Source organism: Pristiophorus japonicus, chromosome 24 (genome assembly GCF_044704955.1).
Source record: "Pristiophorus japonicus isolate sPriJap1 chromosome 24, sPriJap1.hap1, whole genome shotgun sequence".
In the NCBI taxonomy this organism is placed as follows: Eukaryota; Metazoa; Chordata; class Chondrichthyes; family Pristiophoridae; genus Pristiophorus; species Pristiophorus japonicus.
The window spans coordinates 8,928,965-8,953,717 of NC_092000.1; the positions used below are offsets into that span (position 1 = coordinate 8,928,965).

Consider the following 24,753-nt stretch of genomic DNA (forward strand, 5'->3'; position numbering starts at 1 on the left):
CCAGAACTGGGGAAGCTTCACTTGGCTGTCAAAGAAAGCTGTGAGCAATTGAAGCTAATCCACACTCGTCCTCAATGGCTTGTTTGTTGCCCGAGGTCCCAGAGCAGTCTTTCACCTCCGTTCAAGATGTGGAGACTAGCTTTTTTATGTAGTGCACAAGCAGCAGCAATAGTTTGAAAACAAACCTGTTACATAGGAAATAGGAGCAGGAGTCGGCCATTCGGCCCCTCGAACCTGCTCCGCCATTCAATAAGATCATGGCTGATCTGATCTTGGCTCCAGCTCCACTTCCCCGCCCGCTCCCCATAACCCTCGACTCCCTTATCGCTCAAAAACCTGTCTATCTGCACCTTAAATATATTCAATGACCCAGCCTCCACAGCTCTCTGGGGCAGAGAATTCCACAGGTTCACAACCCTCTGAGAGAAGAAATTCCTCCTCATCTCCGTTTTAAATGGGAGGCCCCTTATTCAAAGACTATGCCCCCTAGTTCTAGATTCCCTCATGAGGGGAAACATCCTCTCTGCATCTCCCCAGTCAAGCCCCCTCAGAATCTTACACATTTCAATAAGATCACCTCTCATTCTCCTAAACTCCAATGAGTACAGGCCCGTAGCTATTAAGTCATCTCTACCTTTTTTCTCTCTTTTTTTGAAATCAGGATTCTCGCGTGCTGATTGAAGCCTACAAGTCTGGATTTGAGAGACCGGGGGAGTTGGAATTCGAGGACTACAGCATGATGATCAACCGGACTTCGTCGGAGAACAGCATCGGCTCCCTCAAATCGGAGACCAAGACTGAGCAGAGGACCATCGGCAAAAGCAAGACCAAGCGCTGGCCTTTTGGCAAGAAGAACAAGGTAGGGGCACGAGACTGGCGGCTGGAGCTGGCCTGCCCGATGACTCGGATGTGATCGAGTGCTCACTGAGAGAATTCTAACATCAGGCTTTGATTTAAGCTTGTTATTGGTTCCACCTCTCATCCCACAGCTGGGTTTTATCTACTGTTGATGTGAACATTTCATTCGAGGGAATGATCGTAGTTCTTGGGTGTTTCTCCTTGACCTGGTACAAACCTGCTCCTTACTGTGGATTACAGACCTTACAACTCGTGTTTGTATTTTTGTTCCTTTTTATATATTATTTTTTACAACTTTTTTTCTCTTTCCCCTCCCCTCCCCCACTCTGCCCGCCAGGTGCTGACTCTTTCTGGGAACCCGCTCTGTCAGTAGAAGCTGCCCACGGGTGCCTTGCCCAATATGTGAACCTAAGGCGTGGTTCCGTGTTCCCCCTGGCCTCTGAGTCAGAAGGTTGTGGGTTCAAGTCCCCAACTCCAGAGACTTCAACATATAATCCAGGCTGTCGCTCCCAGTGCAGTGCTGAGGGAGCGCCGCACTGTCGGAGGGACAGTACCGAGGGAGTGCCTTAAGCTGAGGTCCCATCTGCTCTCAGTCTCGGGGCTTAAAAGATCCCACGGCGCTATTTTGAAAGAAGAGCAGGGGAGTTCTCCCCGGTGTCCAGTACTGAGGGAGCGCCGCACTGTCGGAGAGGCAATACCGAGGGAGCGCCGCACTGTCGGAGGGGCAATACCGAGGGAGCGCCGCACTGTCGGAGGGGCAGTACCGAGGGAGCGCTGCACTGTCCCTCAACCAACATCACTAAAAAAAAGATGACCTGGTCATTATCACATTGCTGTTTGTGGGAGCTTGCTGTGCACAAATTGGTTGCCGCGTTTCCTACATTACAACAGTGACTACACTCCAAAAGTACTTCATTGGCTGTGAAGCGCTTTGGGACGTCCTGTGGTCGTGAAAGGCACTATATAAATTTATTTTTTGCTTATTTAGACAGTGTTGGGCAGTCGGGGCCAAGAGTTCTGACCCTGATGAACGTTTCATTGACTCCATGCCCGTGAATTTCCCGGGAGGCGTTACTGAATAGATACCAGAAGCTATTTATCTTCCTCCTGGTGCAGTCCACGGATGTACTGAACCGTTTGTTCTGCCCTTATCATTGCCAGCTGTGATCGGTTAATTCATTGCAGTCCACAGATCAGCCTCAGACCTTTCCTGCCAGCAGCATCTGGTATGGTGCGCTTACTCCCTGATCTCTCAGGGGAGCTGTGGCATTAACCATTCAATGACGCTGTGGGAGATGTTGAATCTTCAACTGTGCACGCCACCCCTCCCGCAGTACGATGCCATTGTACAATGAAACTATATCGACCGTTCCTTCATCGTCGCTGGCTCAAAACCCTGGGACTCCCTCCCTAGCACTGTTGGGAGTATCTTCAAGAAGTAGTTCCACCAACTCCTCCGGGGCAATTAGGGATGGGTAATAAATGCCGGCCATGCCAGCCGCTCCCACATCCATTGATAATTTTTAAAGGTATTAAGCCGATGGGCACCAGATCGAGCAATGGCAGCAAAGCTGGTATAACTGGCTGGATTAAGGCTGTTCTTGATGCTGGATTTAGTCGTGGGAGTACTGGGAGCTGACTCAACGGTATCAGCCCGGCCTCAGTTGGTAGCACACACCCCTCTGAGTCAGAAGGATGTGGGTTCAAGTCCCACTTCAGAGACTTAAGCACATAATCTAGACTGACACACCCAGTGCAGTGCCACACTGTCGGAGGGGCAGTACTGAGGGAGTGCTGCACTGTCGGAGGGGCAGTACTGAGGGAGTGCTGCACTGTCGGAGGGGCAGTACTGAGGGAGTGCTGCAGTGTCGGAGGGGCAGTACTGAGGGAGTGCTGCACTGTCGGAGGGGCAGTACTGAGAGAGTGCTGCACTGTCGGAGGGGCAGTACTGAGGGAGTGCTGCAGTGTCGGAGGGGCAGTACTGATAAGGGAGCACCGCAGTGTCGGAGGGGCAGAACTGGAGGAGCGCTGCACTGTCGGAGGGGCAGTACTGAGAGAGCGCTGCACTGTCGGAGGGGCAGTACTGATAAGGGAGCACCGCAGTGTCGGAGGGGCAGAACTGGAGGAGCGCTGCACTGTCGGAGGAGCAGTACTGAGGGAGTGCTGCACTGTTGGAGGGGAAGTACTGAGGGAGCGCTGCACTGTCGGAGGTGCCGTCTTTTAGATGAGACGTTAAACCGAGGCCCCATCTGCCCCCACAGGTGGACATATAGGATCCCATGGCACTATTTTGAAGAAGAGCAGGGGAGTTCGCCCCTATGTCCTGGGGCCAATATTTATCCCTCAACCAACATAACAAAAACAGATTATCTGGTCATTATCACATTGCTGTTTGTGGGAGCTTGCTGTGCACAAATTGGCTTCCGCATTTCCCACAGTACAACAGTGACTACACTCCAAAAGTACTTCATTGGCTGTAAAGCGCTTTGGGACGTCCGGTGGTTTTCTTTAAATTAGCACCCGTATGCAAGCGGCTGAGGCTTCTGAATCCAGTTGAAAGCCTTAATTAATTCTGTATTCATTCTCGGGATGTGGGCGTCGCTGGCAAGGCTGGCATCCATTGCCCGTGCCTGATTAACATTGAGAAGGTGGCGGTGAGCCGCCCCAGCAGAAGGTGCTCCCACGCGGGCTTTCCTGGTGACTCGGTGGATTAATACGCTACCGGGCGCCATCGACCCGAGTTTGTTCCACGCTTTCTGCCGAGTTTGGCAATCTCCGTCAAAACGGTGACGGGCTGCGGTGATGAGCCTCCGCGTCCCCGACCGAGGGCGGGTAAAACATCACGAGGGGTTCCTGATCTTCCCCTGACGTGGTGCCCCAGCGGCTCAACAACTACTACTTGTATTTATATAGCGTCTTTCACAACCACCCGGTGTCGCAAAGTGCTTTACAGCCTGAGTCCATGATCGGATCGGATCGGCCATGATCGGATTGAATGGCGGAGCAGGCTCAAGAGGCCGTGTGGCTTACTCCTGCTCCTATTTCTTATGTTCGAGCCCCTCATCCTTGGATGTTGTCATTGTCTTTGGTTGCCTTGTGATGGACGGGGTCGGGGGTTTTTGGGGGATTCATCCCAATCCTTGCTCCCAGTTCCTAGCCACTGGCTCCTTTTATGAAGACTTGCCTGTGTGTTCATCCAAAAGGGGATAGGGTTGGACGTGGCCCGCTGACACTCGTTGCCCTGGGGTGACAACAGAAGGTGACCCACCAGGGCAGGGCACTGTGACTGGTGCAGCTGGGACACTGCGTGAATTGGCGTCAGTACGAGGGGAGGGAACTGGGCAGGAAATGAGTTGGGCGTTTTGATTGGGGGGGGGGGGAGGGGTATGGGGGAGGGGAATGTTTTTCTAGACATCCTCATAATGAAAGACCTGCGACTTGCACGGTAGCTTCCTGTGATCATAGCACCCTCCGTTGCATCTGACTTGACTTCACACCGAGCTGCAGTGCAGACCTGTGGCCTGTGAAATACTTCCTTTTCACTTTACTTTTAACACCATGACCCACTGCATTAATCATTTCGCACCCCTGCCCCTTGAACCCATCTTCCGGTGGGGCGGGGAAAATGGGCAATTAAGAATGGGCAATAAATGCAAGCCTTGCCAGCGATGCCCACATCCCAGAACGAATTTTTTTAAAAAGTCCATCTGGAATACTGTGTACAGTTTTGGTTTCCATATTTGCAAAAGGATATACTTACTTTGGAGGCAGTTCAGAGAAGGTTCACTCGGTTGATTCCGGGGATGAGGGGGTTGACTTATGAGGAAAGGTTGAGTAGGTTGGACCTCTACTCATTGGAATTCAGAAGAATGAGAGGTGATCTTATCGAAACGTATAAGATTATGAGGGGGCTTGACGAGGTGGATGCAGAGAGGATGTTTCCACTGATGGGGGAGACTAGAACTAGGGGGCATGATCTTAGAATGAGGGGCCGCCCATTTAAAACTGAGATGAGGAGGAATTTCTTCTAAGGGTTAAATCTGTGGAATTCGCTGCCTCAGAGAGCTGTGGAAGCTGGGACATTGAATAATTTAAGACAGAGATAGACAGTTTCTTAACCAATAAGAGGTTATGGGGAGCGGGCGGGGAAGTGGACCTGAGTCCATGATCAGATCAGCCATGATCTTATTGAATGGCGGAGCAGGCTCGAGGGGCCGAATGGCCGACTCCTGCTCCTATTTCTGATGGTTTTAACCTCATGAATTGGCAAACATCGCACTGATGGGAGCCTTGGTAAACTGATGCTTTGCAGATGGGTGAGAGTTGGACGTTTGATGTCCACATTGTCTGCACGGTGATCTCAGCTTTGGGCAAAGGGTGTTGCAGGGTGGGGGGGGAGGGCGGCGGCGGGTGTAGAAAATCATCGACTCTGGCAACTCTTAGACACTTAACACTCCTGACATGAGCAGCAGAGGCCCGGGAGAAGGTTGCGAAACTGTTGCCTGGTCCCGAGTATCCCACCAACACCCAATGCCCAGGGATTGCCATGAACAATGGACATCGGAACAGGAGGAGGCCATTCGGCCCCTCGAACCCGTTCCTCCATTTAATCAGATCGTGGCTGATTTGAGCACATGGGAGTACGGTACTGGAGGGCAGATATCGCTTCCAAAATCTCCACATACCTGCAAAAGTCCATTGCTGTTTAATTTCCCTTGAGAAGTAAGCTTCACAGTTTTGTCGGAACAGCTTTGTGCCTTTTAAAGCACCGGTTTACATCAGTGTAAAATTCTATTCCTGATTTCCCACCTTCAGTTTTAATCCTGAATCAGCTGCAGCATATATCTGGCAATTCTGGTGATCCCGCCCGTTTAACAAGGGGCTCGATACCTGCTACAGCCCAGTCCCGTACCCCTTCCATGTGACCCGTGGCAATTCCATGAGAATGCGGCGCAAATAAAGGCTCTTAATTATTCGAAAGGATGGGAAATACGAATGAATTTAGTCTGACTAATTTCCCTGCTTAATCCTTGTTTCCCGCAGTTTAACCCTTGCATTTTATTTACGCATGGCATTGTGAGTTTGCCACTGTGTGACCCCCTCCCCCCCCCCCCCCCCTGTTCCCGAGGAGCTCTTCAACAGTTACATAAGAAATAGGAGCAGGAGTAGGCCATACGGCCCCTCGAGCCTGCTCCGCGTTTTAATACGATCATGGCTGATCCAATCATGGACTCAGCTCCACTTCCCCGCCCGCTCCCCATAACCCCTTATTCCCTTATCGGTTAAGAAACTGTCTATCTCTGTCTTAAATTTATTCAATGTCCCAGTTTCCAAAGCTCTCTGAAGCATCGAATTCCACAGATTTACAACCCTCTGAGAGAAGAAATTTCTCCTCATCTCAGTTTTAAATGGGCAGCCCCTTATTCTAAGATTATGCCCTCCAGTTCTAGTCTCCCCCATCAGTGGAAACATCCTCTCTGCATCCACCTTGTCAAGCAGGAGTAGGCCATACGGCCCCTTGAGCCTTATCCGTGTTTTCCTTCCCCCCCCGTACCCGAAAGGTCGATCAATGAACATAAAGCTGCCCGGGCATTAGTTTTATGATGACTAATGGCAGTGGTTCCTTGGTGGCCCAGTGTTTAATGCGTGGCCCAGCATAGCACCAAGCCATACTGACCAAGAAGGTCTCTAGTCTCTTCAGGAAACTCTGATCTGGGCCAAGACAGAAGCAGTGACCCTACTACTAGGGTTGACTTATGAGGAAAGGTTGAGCAGGTCTGTACACATTGGAGTTCAGAAGAATGAGAGGTGATCTTATTGAAACATGCAAGATAATGAGGGGGCTCGACAAAGTGGATGCAGAGAGGATGTTTCCACTCGGGGGAAACTAAAACTAGGGGACATAGTCTCAGAATAAGGGGACACCCATTTAAAACTGAGATGAAGAGGAATTTCTTCTGAGGATGGAAATCTGTGGAATTCTCTGCCCCAGGGAACTGTGGAGGCTGGGTCATTGAATATATTTAAGGCAGAGATCGACACATTTTTGAGTGATAAGTGAGTCAAGGGTTATGGGGAGCAGGCTTGGAAGTGGAGCTGAGTCCATGATCAGATCATCCATGATATTGAATGGCAGAGCAGGCTCAAGGGGCCAACATTCCTGCTCCTATTTCGTATGGGCTTATGTTTGAGGGTGGTAATCTGACCCTCTTTTATAGATGACTGGATAAACGAGCTGTGTAGTGACTTGAAGTCACTCTCAAGCCGGGGGAATACATTTGAAACAGTTTATTTAAAAACAAAGTCTTACTGGTTGAATGTATCCCAAAGTAATTCGGAAGGCAGTTGAGTTTCAATATGTTGTACCAACAGAGAGGCTGTTGTGATTCAACAATGCGTTATCTCCTAGGCTTTCCACCTCGGAGACTAATGCTCTGGTCTCACTGATTGCACCCGAGTAGGAAGACCAAGAGGCTTGTGTTAAAATTCCCCATTTTATCCCTGGGGCGTCTATAACACCAGGAATACATTTGCAAGGACATGGGTTTAATGATGATGTTGCGTAAGTTTACCTCACCGAAGAACTAATAGTCCTACCTTGCGTTTACCAACAGGAGTTCCTCCAATCCTCTTTCTTTACGAATCCTCCTGTGGTTTTCTGTTTCTCAACTCGATCATCCTGTTGCTTAAATAGCCTATTGTCTTTTTTGACACCCTTAACTTTAAACCATGTCATCCAATCCTACACCCGACACAGGTATCTGCTGGATCCAAATACAGGGTCGCATCTGAAATCCGCCAACCTCTGGACCGAGACCGCGTCGGTTTTCAGATTTTGCCCGATTTTAGACCTCGCTGTTGGCGCTCCTCGCCGTTCTCTGATCGTCTCCGCTTCCTGCTGACCCTCCGATCCTCGCTGTTATCTGATCCTCCGATTCCCACCGACCCTCCGATTCTCACCGACCCTCCGATCCTCTCCGCCCTCTGATCCTCCGATTCCCACCGACCCTCCGATTCCCACCGACCCTCCGATCCTCTCCGCCCTCTGATCCTCCGATTCCCACCGACCCTCCGATCCTCTCCGCCCTCTGATCCTCCGATTCCCACCGACCCTCCGATCCTCTCCGCCCTCTGAACCTCTCCGCTTCTCACCGATCCTCCGATTCCCACCGACCCTCCGATCCTCTCCGCCCTCTGATCCTCCGATTCCCACCGACCCTCCGATTCCCGCCGATCCTCGCTACCTGTGGCCCCCAGCACTGCGGTTTTTTACTGGTTTCCTCGCCGCCCGATATCGCCATCTTGACCGCCTCAAAATTGTCCAGTTTTCGGACAATTCCGGTTTTTGGACAGCCGGATCCGGGACGTTGTACCTGTACTATATGTCTGTGGCTTTATCTGATCACCCCCCCCCACCATCACACACATCGCCATCCCTCATTCTCCTCTTCTGAAGAGAGTGCATTCCCAGGGTAGACGATATTTCCCTTAAGTTCAAGAATCTGCCTCGTAGCCTGCAGTATTTTTATAATCCACTCCACCTTCTCGGTTGTTTCCACTGAATCTCATAACTTTATGCTTAACCAAAGTTCCCTTTAAATAAAAGTTTTGGGCGCGTGGCCCCTTTAAGCGGCTGCGCGACCCGTTCTATATCCGGCGCACGCGCGGTTTCCCCGCGTTGAAAGCCGGTGAGCCGGCTGCGCGGGAGCTGCAGAGCGCTCCGCAGCCGCGCAGCTTAAAGGGAACATCGCACTTAACTGCACTGAGCTCCTTACTGCTACCACTCTGCTCATTGACCGAGCCTGTCTGGGGCCCTTCGGACTGTAACACATTGGTTTGTGCCAGTGACCAGCACAGCCACTCTGGTGTTGTCCATAAGCGCGCGCCTCATGCGTTTGGTTACCCTTCCTCGACGGGACATTGCGGGTTCCCAGCAGAGGAGGTTACATTTCATTGCATCCTCCATCTTTGTTTGCACCACTCCTGTTCCAGTTCAACTAACCATCCCACATGCTCCATTGACGCACAACACTCACCACACTTCAGAAGTAAATTGGCTGTAAAGCGCTTTGGGACGTCCGGGAGGTTGTGAAAGGCGCTATAGAAATGCAAGTCTGTCTTTGAAGTAACAATTTGTTTTCCGGGGATGGGGTGTCCCCAGTGTTTCCATGGTGACTGTCTGCGAGGAGAAGAAATTCCTTCTCGAGTCTTAATTCTATACACTTAAAAACAAATTTGACTAAATGTCATTCCAGAGCCATGTGTGTTGTGATTGGGTCAGGAAGGAATTTCCCCCAGTAGTGAATAGGAAGTGATGTGCTCCATTGAAATTCTGCGCATGCTCAGAATTGTACTTGGGAGTGCAGTGACCGTTCATGTCACGGTCGGTCGGCTTCTTTGTTTTTCCTCAATTTCAAGTCGTAAAAGAGTTGGGGGCGGGGGAACCTGCGAACGTGTCTATAGTTAGTGAGCTGAGTCATGGTCGATGCGGCAGGCACTAGGACCATGAGGAAGACATTGATGCTATTCTGGTCCTTCCACCAGTTTCCTGCCAGATGGTTTGTGTGGAGTTACAAATGATTGGATTGCAATCCAAGAGAGAGAGAAAAATAAGGTTAGGTAACATTTCTGTCCAACTATGAAGCAAAACAAGTTGGTGATGATATAACGAGGGAGGGACTTGTAAGACGGCAATCGAGTGGCGGTTTCAAATTGCCCTGTGAGTTCGAGCTCCGAGATCCTGGGCTTTATAAAGTCGGGTGTAAGAGTACAAAAGCAAGGAAGTTATGCTGAACCTTTAGACATCGCTGGTTAGGCTCCAGCTGGAGTATTGTGTACAATTCTGGGTACCCCCACACTTTGTGTGCAGTTAGGGTTAGGGTCAGGGTCGTGGATGATGAGAGTTTGGAGAGGGTGCAGAGGCGATTGGCCAGAGTGGTCCTGGGGATGAGGGACTTTAGTTACGTGGAGAGGCTGGAGAATCTGGGGTGGTTCACCTTTACAGCAGAGGAGGTTAAGGGGAGGTTTGTTTGATCGAGGTGTTCAAAATCAAGAAGGATTTTGCTCGAGTAAAAATCACGAGAAGCTGTGTCCAATGACAGGAGGGTCAGTAACCAGAGGACCACGGATTTGAGGTAATAAAAACAGCAAATACTGGAAATACTCAGCAGGTCTGGCCGCATCTGTGGAGAGAGAAACACACAGTTAACCTTTCGGGTCGGTGACCTTTCGTCAGAACTGGAAAAGGTTGAGAGATGTAACAGGTTTTAAGTAAGTACAGGAGCGGGGAAGGCGGGGTTGGGAGGGGGGGGGGGGGTAGAGGAGAGGGAGGAAAGAACGGAAGGGGAAGGTCTGAGATAGGGTGGAAAGCAGGAGAGATTAGAGAGACAAAGGGTGAAGTAATTGACGAAAGAGCCAGAGGGGGAGATGAAGAGAATGTTTTTACGCAGCGAGTTGTTGTGATTGGGAACGCGCTGCCTGAAAAGTCGGTGGGAGCAGATTCAATCGTGACTTTCAAACGGGGGAACGAGATATGGAAACATTTGCAGGGCTGTGGAGGGGAGGGGGGGTCGAGTGGGATTATTGGGATCGCTCTTTCAAAGAGGTATGATGGGCCGAATGGCCTCCTCCGGTGCTGTATCGTTTTACGATCCCGTGCAGTGTTGTTGCGCTTGAGGCCATATTTACGACCACGCTTGCTTAGAATCATCAAAATTTGCAGCGCAGTAGGAGGCCATTTCGGCCCATCGTGTCCGCGCATTCTAGTCTGTGCTGCAGCAAGGTGCGGAGTGAGAGCTGGGCGGGCGATACTCCATGGGCAAGTTAAGCTTGACTGCAGATCTTAATAACCCACTCACCACACTCACCGCCCAGTCTCTCTCGCACGATACTAGTGAGCGGGGCAAAGCACTGGAGGGAGATGGGCACTACACGCCAGCAATGGTTCAAGACCTCCGGCAGGAAAAATAGACTCGTTTAAAAACATCTTTGAAAAAAGGTATTGTTTTCCATTCTTTGATTTTTGTGAATGGCCCTATTGTCTGATTGAGGGGCCGATTTAAAATGAACCGCGTTACGTCACTGCTCAAATCCAGTCGGAGCCACAGACTTCCTGTTCTTCGGAGCGTTTTACTCTGGCTTCTTATCTTGACCTGGTCCAAGATATTTTGTGTGTATTTGCCTGTCCCAACGCGCCCCAGGCTGAGAATGACGGTGCCCACATGTAATTCAAGGTTTTATTTCTCAAATCGGGCTCTGGAAACTTTCCGCTCTGACCTGCCCCCTGCTGCACACACGTGAGATTTCCATTCCGCCCCCAAAAAACTCAAGCAACAAGATTGCTTCATCAGTATCGGTTTCGAGTTTGCCTGAGCTTCAGACCCCATGTTTACTCCATCACGAAGACTGCTCACTTCCACTTCTGACCCTGCCCCTACCTCCGCCTCTAGTCGCTGAAGCCTTCAAAGATTTCTGTCTTCAAAACTCGACCTCCCCGTGTCCTAACTCGCACCAAGTCCCGCTCACCATCACCCCCTGTGCTCGCTGTCCCGTGTCCTAACTCGCACCGAGTCCCACTCACCCATCACCCCCTGTGCTCACTGCCCTGTGTCCTAACTCGCACCAAGTCCCGCTCACCATCACCCCCTGTGCTCGCTGTCCCGTGTCCTAACTCGCACCGAGTCCCGCTCACCCATCACCCCCTGTGCTCGCTGTCCCGTGTCCTAACTCGCACCGAATCCCGCTCACCCATCACCCCCTGTGCTCGCTGTCCCGTGTCCTAACTCGCACCAAGTCCCGCTCACCATCACCCCCTGTGCTCGCTGCCCCGTGTCCTAACTCACACCAAGTCCCGCTCACCCATCACCCCCTGTGCTCACTGCCCCGTGTCCTAACTCGCACCGAGTCCCGCTCACCCATCACCCCCTGTGCTCGCTGTCCCGTGTCCTAACTCGCACCAAGTCCCGCTCACCATCACCCCCTGTGCTCGCTGTCCCGTGTCCTAACTCGCACCGAGTCCCGCTCCCGCTCACCCATCACCCCCTGTGCTCGCTGACCCCATGTCCTAACTCGCACCGAGTCCCGCTCACCCATCATCCCCTGTGCTCGCTGTCCCGTGTCCTAACTCTCACCAAGTCCCGCTCACCCATCATCCCCTGTGCTCGCTGCCCCGTGTCCTAACTCTCACCAAGTCCCGCTCACCCATCATCCCCTGTGCTCGCTGCCCCGTGTCCTAACTCTCACCAAGTCCCGCTCACCCATCACCTCCTGTGCTCACTGACCTACACTGGTTCCCGGTTAAGCAACGCCTCGATTTCAAAATTCCCATCCTTGTTTACAAATCCCTCCATGACCCTCGCCCCTCCCTATCTCTGTAATCTCCTCCAGCCCCACAACCTCCCGAGATGTCTGTGCTTCTCTAATTCTGCCCTTTTGAGCATCCCTGATTATAATCGCTCCACCATCGGTGGCCGTGCCTTCTTTTGCCTGGGCCCCAAGCTCTGGGACGCCCTCCCTAAACCTCTCCGCCTCTCGATCTCTCTTCCCTCGTTTAAGACGCTCCTTAAAACCTACCTCTTTGACCCAGCTTTTGGTCACCTGCCTTAATTTCTCCTTGTGCGACTCGATGGCTAATTGTTATCGCATAATACTGCTGTGAAGCACCTTGGGACGTTTCACTATGTTAAAGGCGCTAGATAAATAAAACTTGTTGTTAGAGGTATTTATTTATGGGGCTCATCAATTCCAACTGGATTCATAAATTGGCCGTTATTATGGACGTGACATGCGAGGTGGGGAGGCAGTAAGATGAGACCCGTTACTTCATGAGCTTTACTTGTGTGCTTAGATTCCTTGGCGATTCTTTACATTGTGCAAAATGTGGGGTGAATTGAGACCAGTCGCATTTATCAACATTGAAAGCCGTTGGTTATTCTAACGGTGCAGTTCGGCTCCACTGTGACACAGATTGGCGGGGTGCAGGTTCCTTCTGCGCGCTGATCGTTGTGGGGAGGGGAGGGGAGGGGATCCTGGCTGCGTTGCTGTGGCGGGGGAAGAAAGCTGAGCAGGAGGTGGGACAATCTTGCGCGGGAAGAGAGGTACGATGAGAGCAATTTCTGTCTGTGGCTGCAATGAGATGGGTGTTGGAGGTGATCTGATGGGATCTATTCCCTCCTGCTGACAATAGAACAAGTAAAGGGGTCTGTAAAAATATGTAACTTTTATGTTGGACTTTAATCAGTGGCAAAATGAAGAGGACAGCCTTGGTGAAGTATCTGCGCGTCCGCAGACCCTGATCCCGTGCATTGTGTTCGTTGCCACAGATAATGATGACTTTTAATCCGTTGACACCTGGTGTCATGGTACATCAGTCATTGAAAGTTGACATGCAGGTACAGCAGGCGGTGAAGAAGGCAAATGGCATGTTGGCCTTCATAGCGGAGGATTTGAGTATAGGAGCAGGGAGGTCTTACTGCAGTTGTACAGTGCCTTGGTGAGGCCTCACCTGGAATATTGTGTGCAGTTTTGGTCTCCTAATCTGAGGAAGGACATTCTTGCTATTGAGGGAGTGCAGCGAAGGTTCACCAGACTGATTCCCGGGATGGCAGGACTGACATATGAAGAAAGACTGGATCAACTGGGCCTTTATTCACTGGAGTTTAGAAGAATGAGAGGGGATCTCATAGAAACATATAAAATTCTGACGGGATTGGACAGGTTAGATGCAGGAAGAATGTTCCCGATGTTGGGGAAGTCCAGAACCAGGGGTCACAACCTAAGGATAAGAGGTAAGCCATTTAGAACTGAGATGAGGAGAAACTTCTTCACTCAGAGAATTGTGAACCTGTGGAATTCTCTACCACAGAAAGTTGTTGAGGCCAGTTCGTTAGATTCAAAAGGGAGTTAGATGTGACCCTTATGGCTAAAAGATCAGGGGGTATGGAGAGAAAGCAGGAATGGGGTACTGAAGTTGCATGATCAGCCATGATCATATTGAATGGTGGTGCAGGCTCGAAGGGCCGAATGGCCTGCTCCTGCACCTATTTGCCATGTTTCTATGTAAGACACCAGTGAGGCAATGATTAATGATGTTTCCTGAAGTGGGGACAGTTCCCAGAATCTGATATGGGGGTGGGGGGAGGGGGCGTCGTTGGAGCATGTTGCCGATTTGAAAATTCACCTGTGCGCTGATGGACAGCATTGTAACAATCGTAACTTTGGAGAGCAACAGCTATCCCATTCGGGATTGTTTCAGGAAAAGGTGTCCACGGTATCCAGGAGGCTTAAATAATGAAGTTAGCGCGTTCTTCTGACCAGAGTAAACCTGAGCAGAGAATACAGGTGTAATGTGTGCACCTGTGAGTATGCTCACGGGTTGGTAGAGCTGTTGAGTTGGGAGTGGCTTAGCCAGTCACGTGATGTTCACAAGACTCAATAAAACCTCAGCCAGTTGGGTTCGGGGGATCCACGATGGGGCAGGTGGTTGTGAGCCTGGTGGATGAACTGGTAATGTGTAGTGTGATTGTTAAACCTTTGCTAATAAACCAACTTCTTAATAGCAATGTGTTGCTATGAATTCTTAAGCATCATCATAGGGAGTCCCTCGAAATCAGGGAAGACTTGCTTCCACTCTAAAAGTGAGTCCTTAGGTGACTGAACAGTCCAATACGAGAACCACAGTCTCTGTCACAGGTGGGACAGACAGCCGTTGAAGGAAAGGGAGGGTGGAAAAGGTTTGCCGCACGCTCTTTCCGCTGCCTGCGCTTGATTTCTGCATGCTCTCGGCGACGAGACTCGAGATGCTCAGCGCCCTCCGGGATGCACTTCCTCCACTTAGGGCGGTCTTTCGCCAGGGACTCCAAGGTGTCAGTGGGGATGTTGCACTTTATCAGGGAGACTTTGAGGGTATCCTTGAAATGTTTCTGCTGCCCACTTTTGGCTCGTTTGCCGTGAAGGAGTTCCGAGCAGAGCGCTTGCTTTGGGAGTCTTGTGTCGGGCATGCGGACAATGTGGCCTGCCCAGCGGAGCTGGTCGATTGTGGTCGGTGCTTCGATGCTGTGGACGTTGACCTGGTCGAGGACGCTAACGTTGGTGCGTCTGTCCTCCCAGGAGATTTGCAGGATCTTGCGGAGACATCGTTGGTGGTATTTCTCCAGTGACTTGAGGTGACTACTGTACATGGCCCACGTCTCTGAGCCATACAGGAGGGCGGGTATTACTACAGCCCTGTCAACTCATGAAGCAAATACATTACAAGAGTGTTCAAATGGAGAATTGGGATAGGATTCACCCGGTTAAGGGGGGATTTACCTCTCTCCACGTCATGCTTCCCATCGTGGCTGTGGTGGAGGGAGGTCTCCTGTTTTGCCCTGATCTTTGATTGTCTGTACGGCCTCGCCTCTCACTAACCAGGCCCGTTTCTTGCAGCTCGCCGTATCTGAGGACTTCAGTCACCTGCCGCCTGAGCAGCGTAGAAAGAAGCTTCAGCAAAAGATCGAAGATTTGAACAAGGAGCTGCAGAAACAAGTCGACCAGAGGTAAATTCGGGAAACGTATTTGGGGGGAATATTGGAGGGGAGGGAGGGGGGAAGTTTACCCAAGTACCTGGTGGCCCCGGAGCAAGCTGCGATCCCGGTCGGAGGCCGAGACTCACTGCGCAGCGCTCGGGGAGATGACGTACAAGCTGGAGTCACATGGGCCAGGACCTCCAATCACTGTGCAGTATTCTCATTGATAATGGGAACTCCGTTTGTGCGAGTTCCCTTTACAACCAACACTGAAACACAGCACAATAAATATTGAAAACACCTCCCATATTTAAAATGAATTTTTATTTTTTTGGATTTTTTTTAATGTGTTTTAATAGTGAGAGAGAAAACGGGCAATTATAGACCGGTTAGCCTGACATCGGTAGTGGGGAAAATGTTGGAATCAATTATTAAAGATGTAATAGCCGCGCATTTGGAAAGCAATGACAGGATCGGTCCAAGTCAGCATGGATTTATGAAAGGGAAATCCTGCTTGACAAATCTCCTGGAATCTTTTGAGGATGTAACTAGTAGAGTGGACAAGGGAGAACCAGTGGATGTGGTATATTTGGACTTTCAAAAGGCTTTTGACGAGGTCCCACACAAGAGATTGGTGTGCAAAATCAAAGCACATGGTAGTGGGGGTAATATACTGACGCGGATAGAGAACTGGTTGGCAGACAGAAAGCAGAGAGTCGGGATAAACGGGTCTTTTTCAGACTGGCAGGCAGTGACTAGTCGGGTGCCACAGGGCTCAGTGCTGGGGCCCTAGCTATTTACAATATACATCAATGATTTAGATGAAGGAATTGAATGTAATATCTCCAAGTTTGCAGATGACACTAAGCTGGGTGGTGGTGTGAGCTATGAGGAGGACGCTAAAAGGCTGCAGGGTGACTTGGACAGGTTAGGTAAGTGGACAAATGCATGGCAGATGCAGTATAATGTGGATAAATGTGAGGTTATCCACTTTGGTGGCAAAAGCATGAAGACAAAATATTATCTGAATAGCGGCAGATTAGGAAAAGGGGAGGTGCAACGAGACCTGGGTGTCATGGTACATCAGTCATTGAAAGTTGGCAAGCAGTTACAGCTGGCGGTGAAGAAGGCAAATGGCATGTTGGCCTTCATAGCTAGGGGATTTGAGTACAGGAGCAGGGAGGTCTTACTGCAGTTGTACAGGGCCTTGGTGAGGCCTCACCTGGAATATTGTGTGCAGTTTTGGTCTCCTAATCTGAGGACGGACGTTCTTGCTATTGAGGGAGTGCAGCGAAGGTTCACCAGACTGATTCCCGGGATGGCAGGACTGACATATGAGGAGAGACTGGATCGACTGGGCCTATATTCACTGGAGTTTAGAAAAATGAGAGGGAATCTCATAGAAACGTATAAAATTCTGACGGGACTGGACAGGTTAGATGCAGGAAGAATGTTCCCGATGTTGGGGAAGTCCAGAACCAGGGATCACAGTTTAAGGATAAGGGGTAGGCCATTTAGGATTGAGATGAGGAGAAACTGCTTCACTCAGAGATTGGGAACCTGTGGAATTCCCTACCGCAGAAAGTTGTTGAGGCCAGTTCGTTAGAAATATTCAAAAAGGAATTAGATGTGGCCCTTACAGCTAAAGGGATCAAGTTGTATCTAGAGAAAGCAGGAATGGGGTACTGAAGTTGCATGATCAGCCATGATCATATTGAATGGGTGCAGTCTCGAAGGGCCGAATGTCCTACTCCTGCACCTATTTTCTATGTTTCTATGTTCAGTTGCGATTCTTCTGCTGCTCTGTAATCTGATTTTAGAATAGTACGATGCAGAAGGATTTAGTGCAGGGGGATGGAGTATAAAAGCAGAGAAGTCCTGCTACAACTGTACAGGGTATTGGTGAGGCTCACACCTGGAGTACTGCGTACAGTTTTGGTCTCCGTATTTAAGGAAGTATATACTTGCATTGGCGGCTGTTCAGAGAAGGTTCACTAGGTTGATTCCGGAGATGAAGGGGTTGACTCATGAGCATAGGTTGGGACTGTATTCATTGAAGAATGAGAGGTGATCTTATCGAAACATAGAAACATAGAAAATAGGTGCAGGAGTAGGCCATTCGGCCCTTCTAGCCTGCACCGCCATTCAATGAGTTCATGGCTGAACATGCAACTTCAGTACCCCATTCCTGCTTTCTCACCATACCCCTTGATTCCCCTAGTAGTAAGGACTTCATCTAACTCCTTTTTGAATATATTTAGTGAATTGGCCTCAACAACTTTCTGTGGTAGAGAATTCCACAGGTTCACCACTCTCTGGGTGAAGAAATTCCTCCTCATCTCAGTCCTAAATGGCTTCCCCCTTATCCTTAGACTGTGTCCCCTGGTCCTGGACTTCCCCAACATTGGGAACATTCTTCCTGCATCTAACCTGTCTAACCCCGTCAGAATTTTAAACGTTTCTATGAGGTCCCCTCTCATTCTTCTGAACTCCAGTGAATACAAGCCCAGTTGATCCAGTCTTTCTTGATAGGTCAGTCCCGCCATCCCGGGAATCAGTCTGGTGAACCTTCGCTGCACTCCCTCAATAGCAAGAATGTCCTTCCTCAGGTTAGGAGACCAAAACTGTACACAATACTCCAGGTGTGGCCTCACCAAGGCCCTGTACAATTGTAGCAACACCTCCCTGCCCTTGTACTCAAATCCCCTCGCTATGAAGGCCAACATGCCATTTGCTTTCTTAACCGCCTGCTGTACCTGCATGCCAACCTTCAATGACTGATGTACCATGACACCCAGGTCTCGTTGCACCTCTCCTTTTCCTAATCTGTCACCATTCAGATAATAGTCTGTCTCTCTGTTTTTACCACCAAAGTGGATAACCTCACATTTATCCACATTATACTTCATCTGCCATGCATTTGCCCACTCACCTAACCTATCCAAGTCGCTCTGCAGCCTCATAGAATCCTCCTTGCAGCTCACACTGCCACCCAACTTAGTGTCATCCGCAAATTTGGAGATACTACATTTAATCCCCTCGTCTAAATCATTAATGTACAGTGTAAACAGCTGGGGCCCCAGCACAGAACCTTGCGGTACCCCACTAGTCACTGCCTGCCATTCTGAAAAGTCCCCATTTACTCCTACTCTTTGCTTCCTGTCTGACAACCAGTTCTCAATCCATGTCAGCACACTACCCTCAATCCCATGTGCTTTAACTTTGCACATTAATCTCTTGTGTGGGACCTTGTCGAAAGCCTTCTGAAAGTCCAAATATACCACATCGACTGGTTCTCCCTTGTCCACTCTACTGGAAACATCCTCAAAAAATTCCAGAAGATTTGTCGAGCATGATTTCCCTTTCACAAATCCATGCTGACTTGGACCTATCATATTACCTCTTTCCAAATGCACTGCGATGACATCCTTAATAATTGATTCCATCATTTTACCCACTACCGATGTCAGGCTGACCGGTCTGTAATTCCCTGTTTTCTCTCTCCCTCCTTTTTTAAAAAGTGGGGTTACATTGGCTACCCTCCACTCCATAGGAACTGATCCAGAGTCAATGGAATGTTGGAAAATGACTGTCAATGCATCCACTATTTCCAAGGCCACCTCCTTAAGTACTCTGGGATGCAGTCCATCAGGCCCTGGGGATTTATCGGCCTTCAATCCCATCAATTTCCCCAACACAATTTCCCGACTAATAAGGATTTCCCTCAGTTCCTCCTCCTTACTAGACCCTCCGACCCCTTTTATATCCGGAAGGTTGTTTGTGTCCTCCTCAGTGAATACCGAACCAAAGTACTTGTTCAATTGGTCCGCCATTTCTTTGTTCCCCGTTATGACTTCCCCTGATTCTGACTGCAGGGGACCTACGTTTGTCTTTACTAACCTTTTTCTCTTTACATATTTATAGAAACTTTTGCAATCCGTCTTAATGTTCCCTGCAAGCTTCTTCTCGTACTCCATTTTCCCTGCCCTAATCAAACCCTTTGTCCTCCTCTGCTGAGTTCTAAATTTCTCCCAGTCCCCGGGTTCTCTGCTATTTCTGGCCAATTTGTATGCCACTTCCTTGGCTTTAATGCTATCCCTGATTTCCCTTGATAGCCACGGTTGAGCCACCTTCCCTTTTTTATTTTTACGACAGACAGGAATGTACAATTGTTGTAGTTCATCCATGCGGTCTCTAAATGTCTGCCATTGCCCATCCACAGTCAACCCCTTCAGTATCATTCGCCAATCTATCCTAGCCAATTCACGCCTCATACCTTCAAAGTTACCCTTCTTTAAGTTCTGGACCATGGTCTCTGAATTAACTGTTTCATTCTCCATCCTAATGCAGAATTCCACCATATTATGGTCACTCTTCCCCAAGGGGCCTCGCACAACGAGATTGCTAATTAATCCTCTCTCATTACACAACACCCAGTCTAAGATGGCCTCCCCCCTAGTTGGTTCCTCGACATATTGGTCTAAAAAACCATCCCTTATGCACTCCAGGAAATCCTCCTCTACCGTATTGCTTCCAGTTTGGTTAACGCAATCTATGTGCATATTAAAGTCACCCATTATAACTGCTGCACCTTTATTGCACGCATCCCTAATTTCATGTTTGATGCCCTCCCCAACATCACTACTACTGTTTGGAGGTCTGTACACAACTCCCACTAACGTTTTTTGTCCTTTGGTATTCTGCAGCTCTACCCATATAGATTCCACATCATCCAAGCTAATGTCCTTCCGAACTATTGCCTTAATTTGCTCCTTAACCAGCAATGCTACCCCACCTCCTTTTCCTTTTATTCTATCTTTCCTGAATGTTGAATACCCCTGGATGTTGAGTTCCCAGCCCTGATCATCCTGGAGCCACGTCTCCGTAATCCCAATCACAACATATAAGATAATTAGGGGGCTCGACAAGGTGGATGCAGGGAGGATATTTCCACTGATGGGGAAGGCTAGAACTAGAGGGCATGATCTTAGAATAAGGGGCCGTCCATTTAAAACAGATGAGGAATTTCTTCTGAGGGTTGTAAATCTGTGGGATTCTCTGCCCCAGAGAGCTGTGGAAGCTGGGTCATTGAATGTATTTAAGGCGGAGATAGACAGATTTTTGAATGATAATGAAGTCGAGGGTTATGGGGAGCGGGCAGGGAAGTGGAGCTGAGTCCTTGATCAGATCAGCCATGATCTTATTGAATGGCGGTGCAGGCTCAAGGGGCCAAATGGCCGACTCCTGCTCCTATTTCTTATGTTCTTATAATGCTGTTCAGCCCATCGAGTCTGTGCTGCACATAATGACCAGCGCCCCTAATGGCAGACCAGGTTGGAGCGGTGTTGGATTTACTTGTTGTCTGGTCTCTCCTGCCCCCTCCCTTGCAGACTACATAACAACAACTTGCATTTATATAGCGACTTTGACGATTTCAAAATTCTTATCCTTGTTTACAAATTTCTCCATGGCCTCGCCCCTCCCTATCTCTGTAATCTCCTCCAGCCCCACAAGCCCTCGAGATGTCTGCGCTCCTCTAATTCTGCCCTCTTGAGGATCCCTGATTGTAATCGCTCCACCATCGGTGGCCGTGCCTTCTGTTGCCTGGGCCCAAAGCTCTGGAACTCCCTGCCGATCTGTCCCTCATCGAATAAATTTAAGACCGAGATAGACAGTTTCTTAAACGATCAGGGAATAAGGGGTTCTGGGGAGCGGGCGGGGAAGTGGACCTGAGTCCATGATCGGACCAGCCATGATCGTATTAAATGACGGTGCAGGCTCAAGGGGCCAAATGGCCTATTCCTGCTCCTATTTCTTATGTTCTTATGTTCTAAACCCCTCCGCCTCTCTACATCTCTTTCCTCCAAAACTCTCCTTAAAACCTACCTCTTTGACCAAGCTTTTGGTCATCTGCTAATTTCTATTTGTGCAGCTCTGTGTCAAACTTTTATTGCATAACATTCCTGTGAAGCGCCTTGGGACGTTTCACTACGTTAAAGGCGCTATATAAATGCAAGTTGTTGTTATAAGGAAGCGGTGTTGGGATGGTGATTGATAACACTACGGCTGTGGAGGGGTGTTCCCTTATCTCCAGCTGGTACTATGTCATTGTAACTAAGCTCTTAAACAATGACTCCTGACGGGATGGTGAGCCGCCCAGCGATGGTCTCGGTTAGGTTTGGGCTGCCTCAGATTGAGGTGGGCGGTGGGTGAATGAAGAGCTCTGTGTGTGTGAATGACCCATCCATTTTATTATCGTGACTTTTTAAAATTTAAAACCACACTCTGTGCTTGACCAGTCACGTACGATAGCGTTCCTTGTATTCCAAGAAAAACAAGCCGATTATCTCTTTGCCCAACCCCCGATTATCTCTTTGTCCGTAAAATGAGGAGTTTATTGCGGCTATAGTTTTTGACAGTGGCAAACTTGCGTTCCTCATTTTATTGATTCGTACATTAAATTAACTGGGTTCAATGGGTCTTTGTGTTTTATGGTGGGATATCTGCTGGACTAACGCCACACAAGGTAGTTGCTATGGTGACGATATAGGCCAGCGGTGCGCCAAACTGAGGCTAACCGGTCACGACCCCCGGCGATCTGACCCACAAAACCTGGGCAACTCTGTCCTTTTTTGGGCTTATTTGCTGGTTTGACCCCTTTGCATTTTATGTGGATGGGGAGGTTCGGAAAGGACTGTCCCGTGCACTCTTGGCTCACTCGTGGGCAAAGGTTAAATCAGAGCTCTTAAGATCTGTTCGCGTCTGCAACTTGAGATACCTGAGAATTAATGGGGACGTGGATTTAACCTTTCTATATGTGACCCCTAAGGTTACATGACGTGGGCCTACTTTGACCCACAGAGATAAAACATTTGGACACTCCTGCTGTAGGCAATAAGTTAATAAGTTATGAAGCAATGGTATTGGTCACAAGGTATGTTGCATGAACACCCCTTCTCTCTCTCTCTCTTTCTTTTTCACTATAAATACTCTCTTCCTTTTTATGCTCCCACCTAAAGAGGAAGTATTGACCTGACCCTTACCTCCAGTACAGGTACAGGCAAACTGGCCCCCATCTCCATTATTGATATAGGCAAACGGACTGCCATCTCAGTTACTCTGTTATTTGGTCATGGTTGGGATGGCAGTGTGAGGGGCAGGGGTGCACGATGTTAGGTATTGGTGCCCTGGTTCAGGGAAGGAGATGAAAATCAGTCAGGCTTTCCCCTCCTAGTAGCCTTGCACCTGTGCATGACTGGCAAGGACAGGATTGGGCATGGCATTGACGCCAGTCATGCTCCATAATACTGCCCAATGTTCACAGTTTAGGCACGTGTATGAAGTCTGGCATTTTTTTCAATATTTGTTCATAGGATGTGGGCGTTACTGGCAAGGCCGCCATTTATTGGCCATCCCTAATTGCCCCTTGAGAAGGTGGTGGTGAGCCGCCGCCTTGAACCGCTGCAGTCCGTGTGGTGAAGGTGCTCCCACAGTGCTGTTAGGGAGGGAGCTCCAGGATTGTGACTCAGCGACGATGAAGGAACGGCCGATATATTTCCAAGTCAGGATGGTGTGTGACTGGGAGGGGAACATGGAGGTGGTGGTGTTCCCATGCGCCTGCTGCTCTTGTCCTTCTAGGTGGTAGAGGTCGCGGGTTTGGGAGGTGCTGCCGAAGAAGCCTTGGCGAGTTGCTGCAGTGCATCTTGTAGATGGTACACAGTGTAGCCAGGGGGCGCCGGTGGTGGAGGGAGTGAATGTTGAAGGTGGTGGATGGGGTGCCAATCAAACGGGCTGCTTTGTCCGGGATGGTGTCGAGCTTCTCGAGTGTTGTTGGAGCTGCACTCACCCAGGCAAGTGGAGAGTGTTCCATCACACTCCGGACTTGTGCCTTGTAGATGGTGGAAAGGCTTTGGGGAGTCAGGAGGTGAGACACTCGCCACAGAATACCCAGCCTCTGACCCACTCTTGTTGTCACAGTATTTATGCGGCTGGTCCAGTTAAGTTTCTGGTCAATGGTGACCCCCAGGATGTTGACGGAGGGGGATTGGACGATGGTAATGCCGTTGAATGTCAAGGGGCGGTGGTTAGACTCTCGCTTGTTGGAGATGGTCACTGCCTGGCACTGGTGTGGCACGAATGTTACTTGCCACTTATCAGCCCAAGCCTGCACGTTGTCCAGGTCTTGCTGCATGCGGGCATGGAATGCTCCATTATCTGAGGGAGTTGCGAATGGCACTGAACACTGTGCAGTCATCAGCAAACATCCCCATTTCTGACTTTTTGGGTGAAGTACAAGAGGGCAGTTGACTCCTGTGGAACTCAACCCCAGGGCGGGTCAGCACCATGGGGAGAAGAGTGGGTAGAATCGGTTTATATATATCTGGAAATGATGGGTTAATGTTCTGCCTTGTCTCGCTCTCACAGGGAAGCTTTAGATAAAATGAAAGATGTTTATCAACGGAACCCTCAGATGGGTGATCCAAACAGCCTTGAGCCCAGAATAACGGAGACCAATCAGTACATCGATAGACTGCGTCAGGAACTGCAGAAGTACGAGGTAAGATGAAAGGGAAGACTTGCATTTCTATAGCGCCTTTCACTACCTTGGGATGTCCCAGAGCTTTTTACAGCCAATTAAATGCTTTTATGGAGTGCAGCCACTGTTGTAATGTGGGAAAGACGGCAGCTAATTTGCGCACAGCAAGCTCCCACACACAGCAATGTGATAATGACCAGATCATCTGTTTTAGTGATGTTGGTTGAGGGATCAATATAGGCCCCAGGACACCGGGGATAACTCCCCTGCTCTTCTTCGTAATAGTGCCGCGGGATCTTTTACATCCGCCCGAGAGAGCAGACGGGACCTCGGTTTAACATCTTGGATCAGGCCCATGGGAGCTTTGTAAGACTTGGCTGGGATGTCGTGATGTTGGCAGTGAGTCAGACTATTTGTTCCCTCTTGGATAAAGGGCAGGAAACTATCCCTCAGAGGAGGGCAATAGTTTTGAGATTTGTCCATCGTGCATCGCGTGGGGAAAATGCATCTTTCTGCCTGATCTCAGGGGTTCCTATCTCAGTTACACGGCAACAAAGAGGCACCTCCGCATGAGGACAACCCAGCGCAGGAGTGGCCGAAGGACTGGAGTCACATGTTTGAGAATGAGGAGCGAGGGAAAACTGCGAAAGTTGAGAGAGAGATTAATTCCAAGTTGGCTACTGCACCATCTGTCGACAATTAATCTTTTAATTTTCCCCTCTCCTCCCAAGTGCTGGCTGACCGATGCAGAAGGCAAAGTGGTTTCGCGAAGTGAGAGCTGTGTGCAATACACGCCCCACTATGATCGTTCGCCCTCCTTGAACAATAATGGGTCGCATGATAAGGAAAGGTAAG

The 24,753-nt window shown here is 49.6% G+C and overlaps 1 protein-coding gene across 2 annotated transcripts in view; it reads left to right on the forward strand.

The window, feature by feature from the left end:
- LOC139237916 (cdc42-interacting protein 4-like) overlaps nt 1–24,753 on the forward strand; it is a 146,201-nt gene that overhangs the window by 116,463 nt on the left and 4,985 nt on the right. For both annotated transcript variants that reach the window (XM_070867213.1, XM_070867212.1), the window contains 4 exons: nt 662–859; nt 15,283–15,392; nt 23,787–23,919; nt 24,630–24,748. In XM_070867213.1, coding sequence (XP_070723314.1) covers nt 662–859; nt 15,283–15,392; nt 23,787–23,919; nt 24,630–24,748 — 560 coding nt within the window. The remainder of the gene's footprint in view (nt 1–661; nt 860–15,282; nt 15,393–23,786; nt 23,920–24,629; nt 24,749–24,753) is intronic.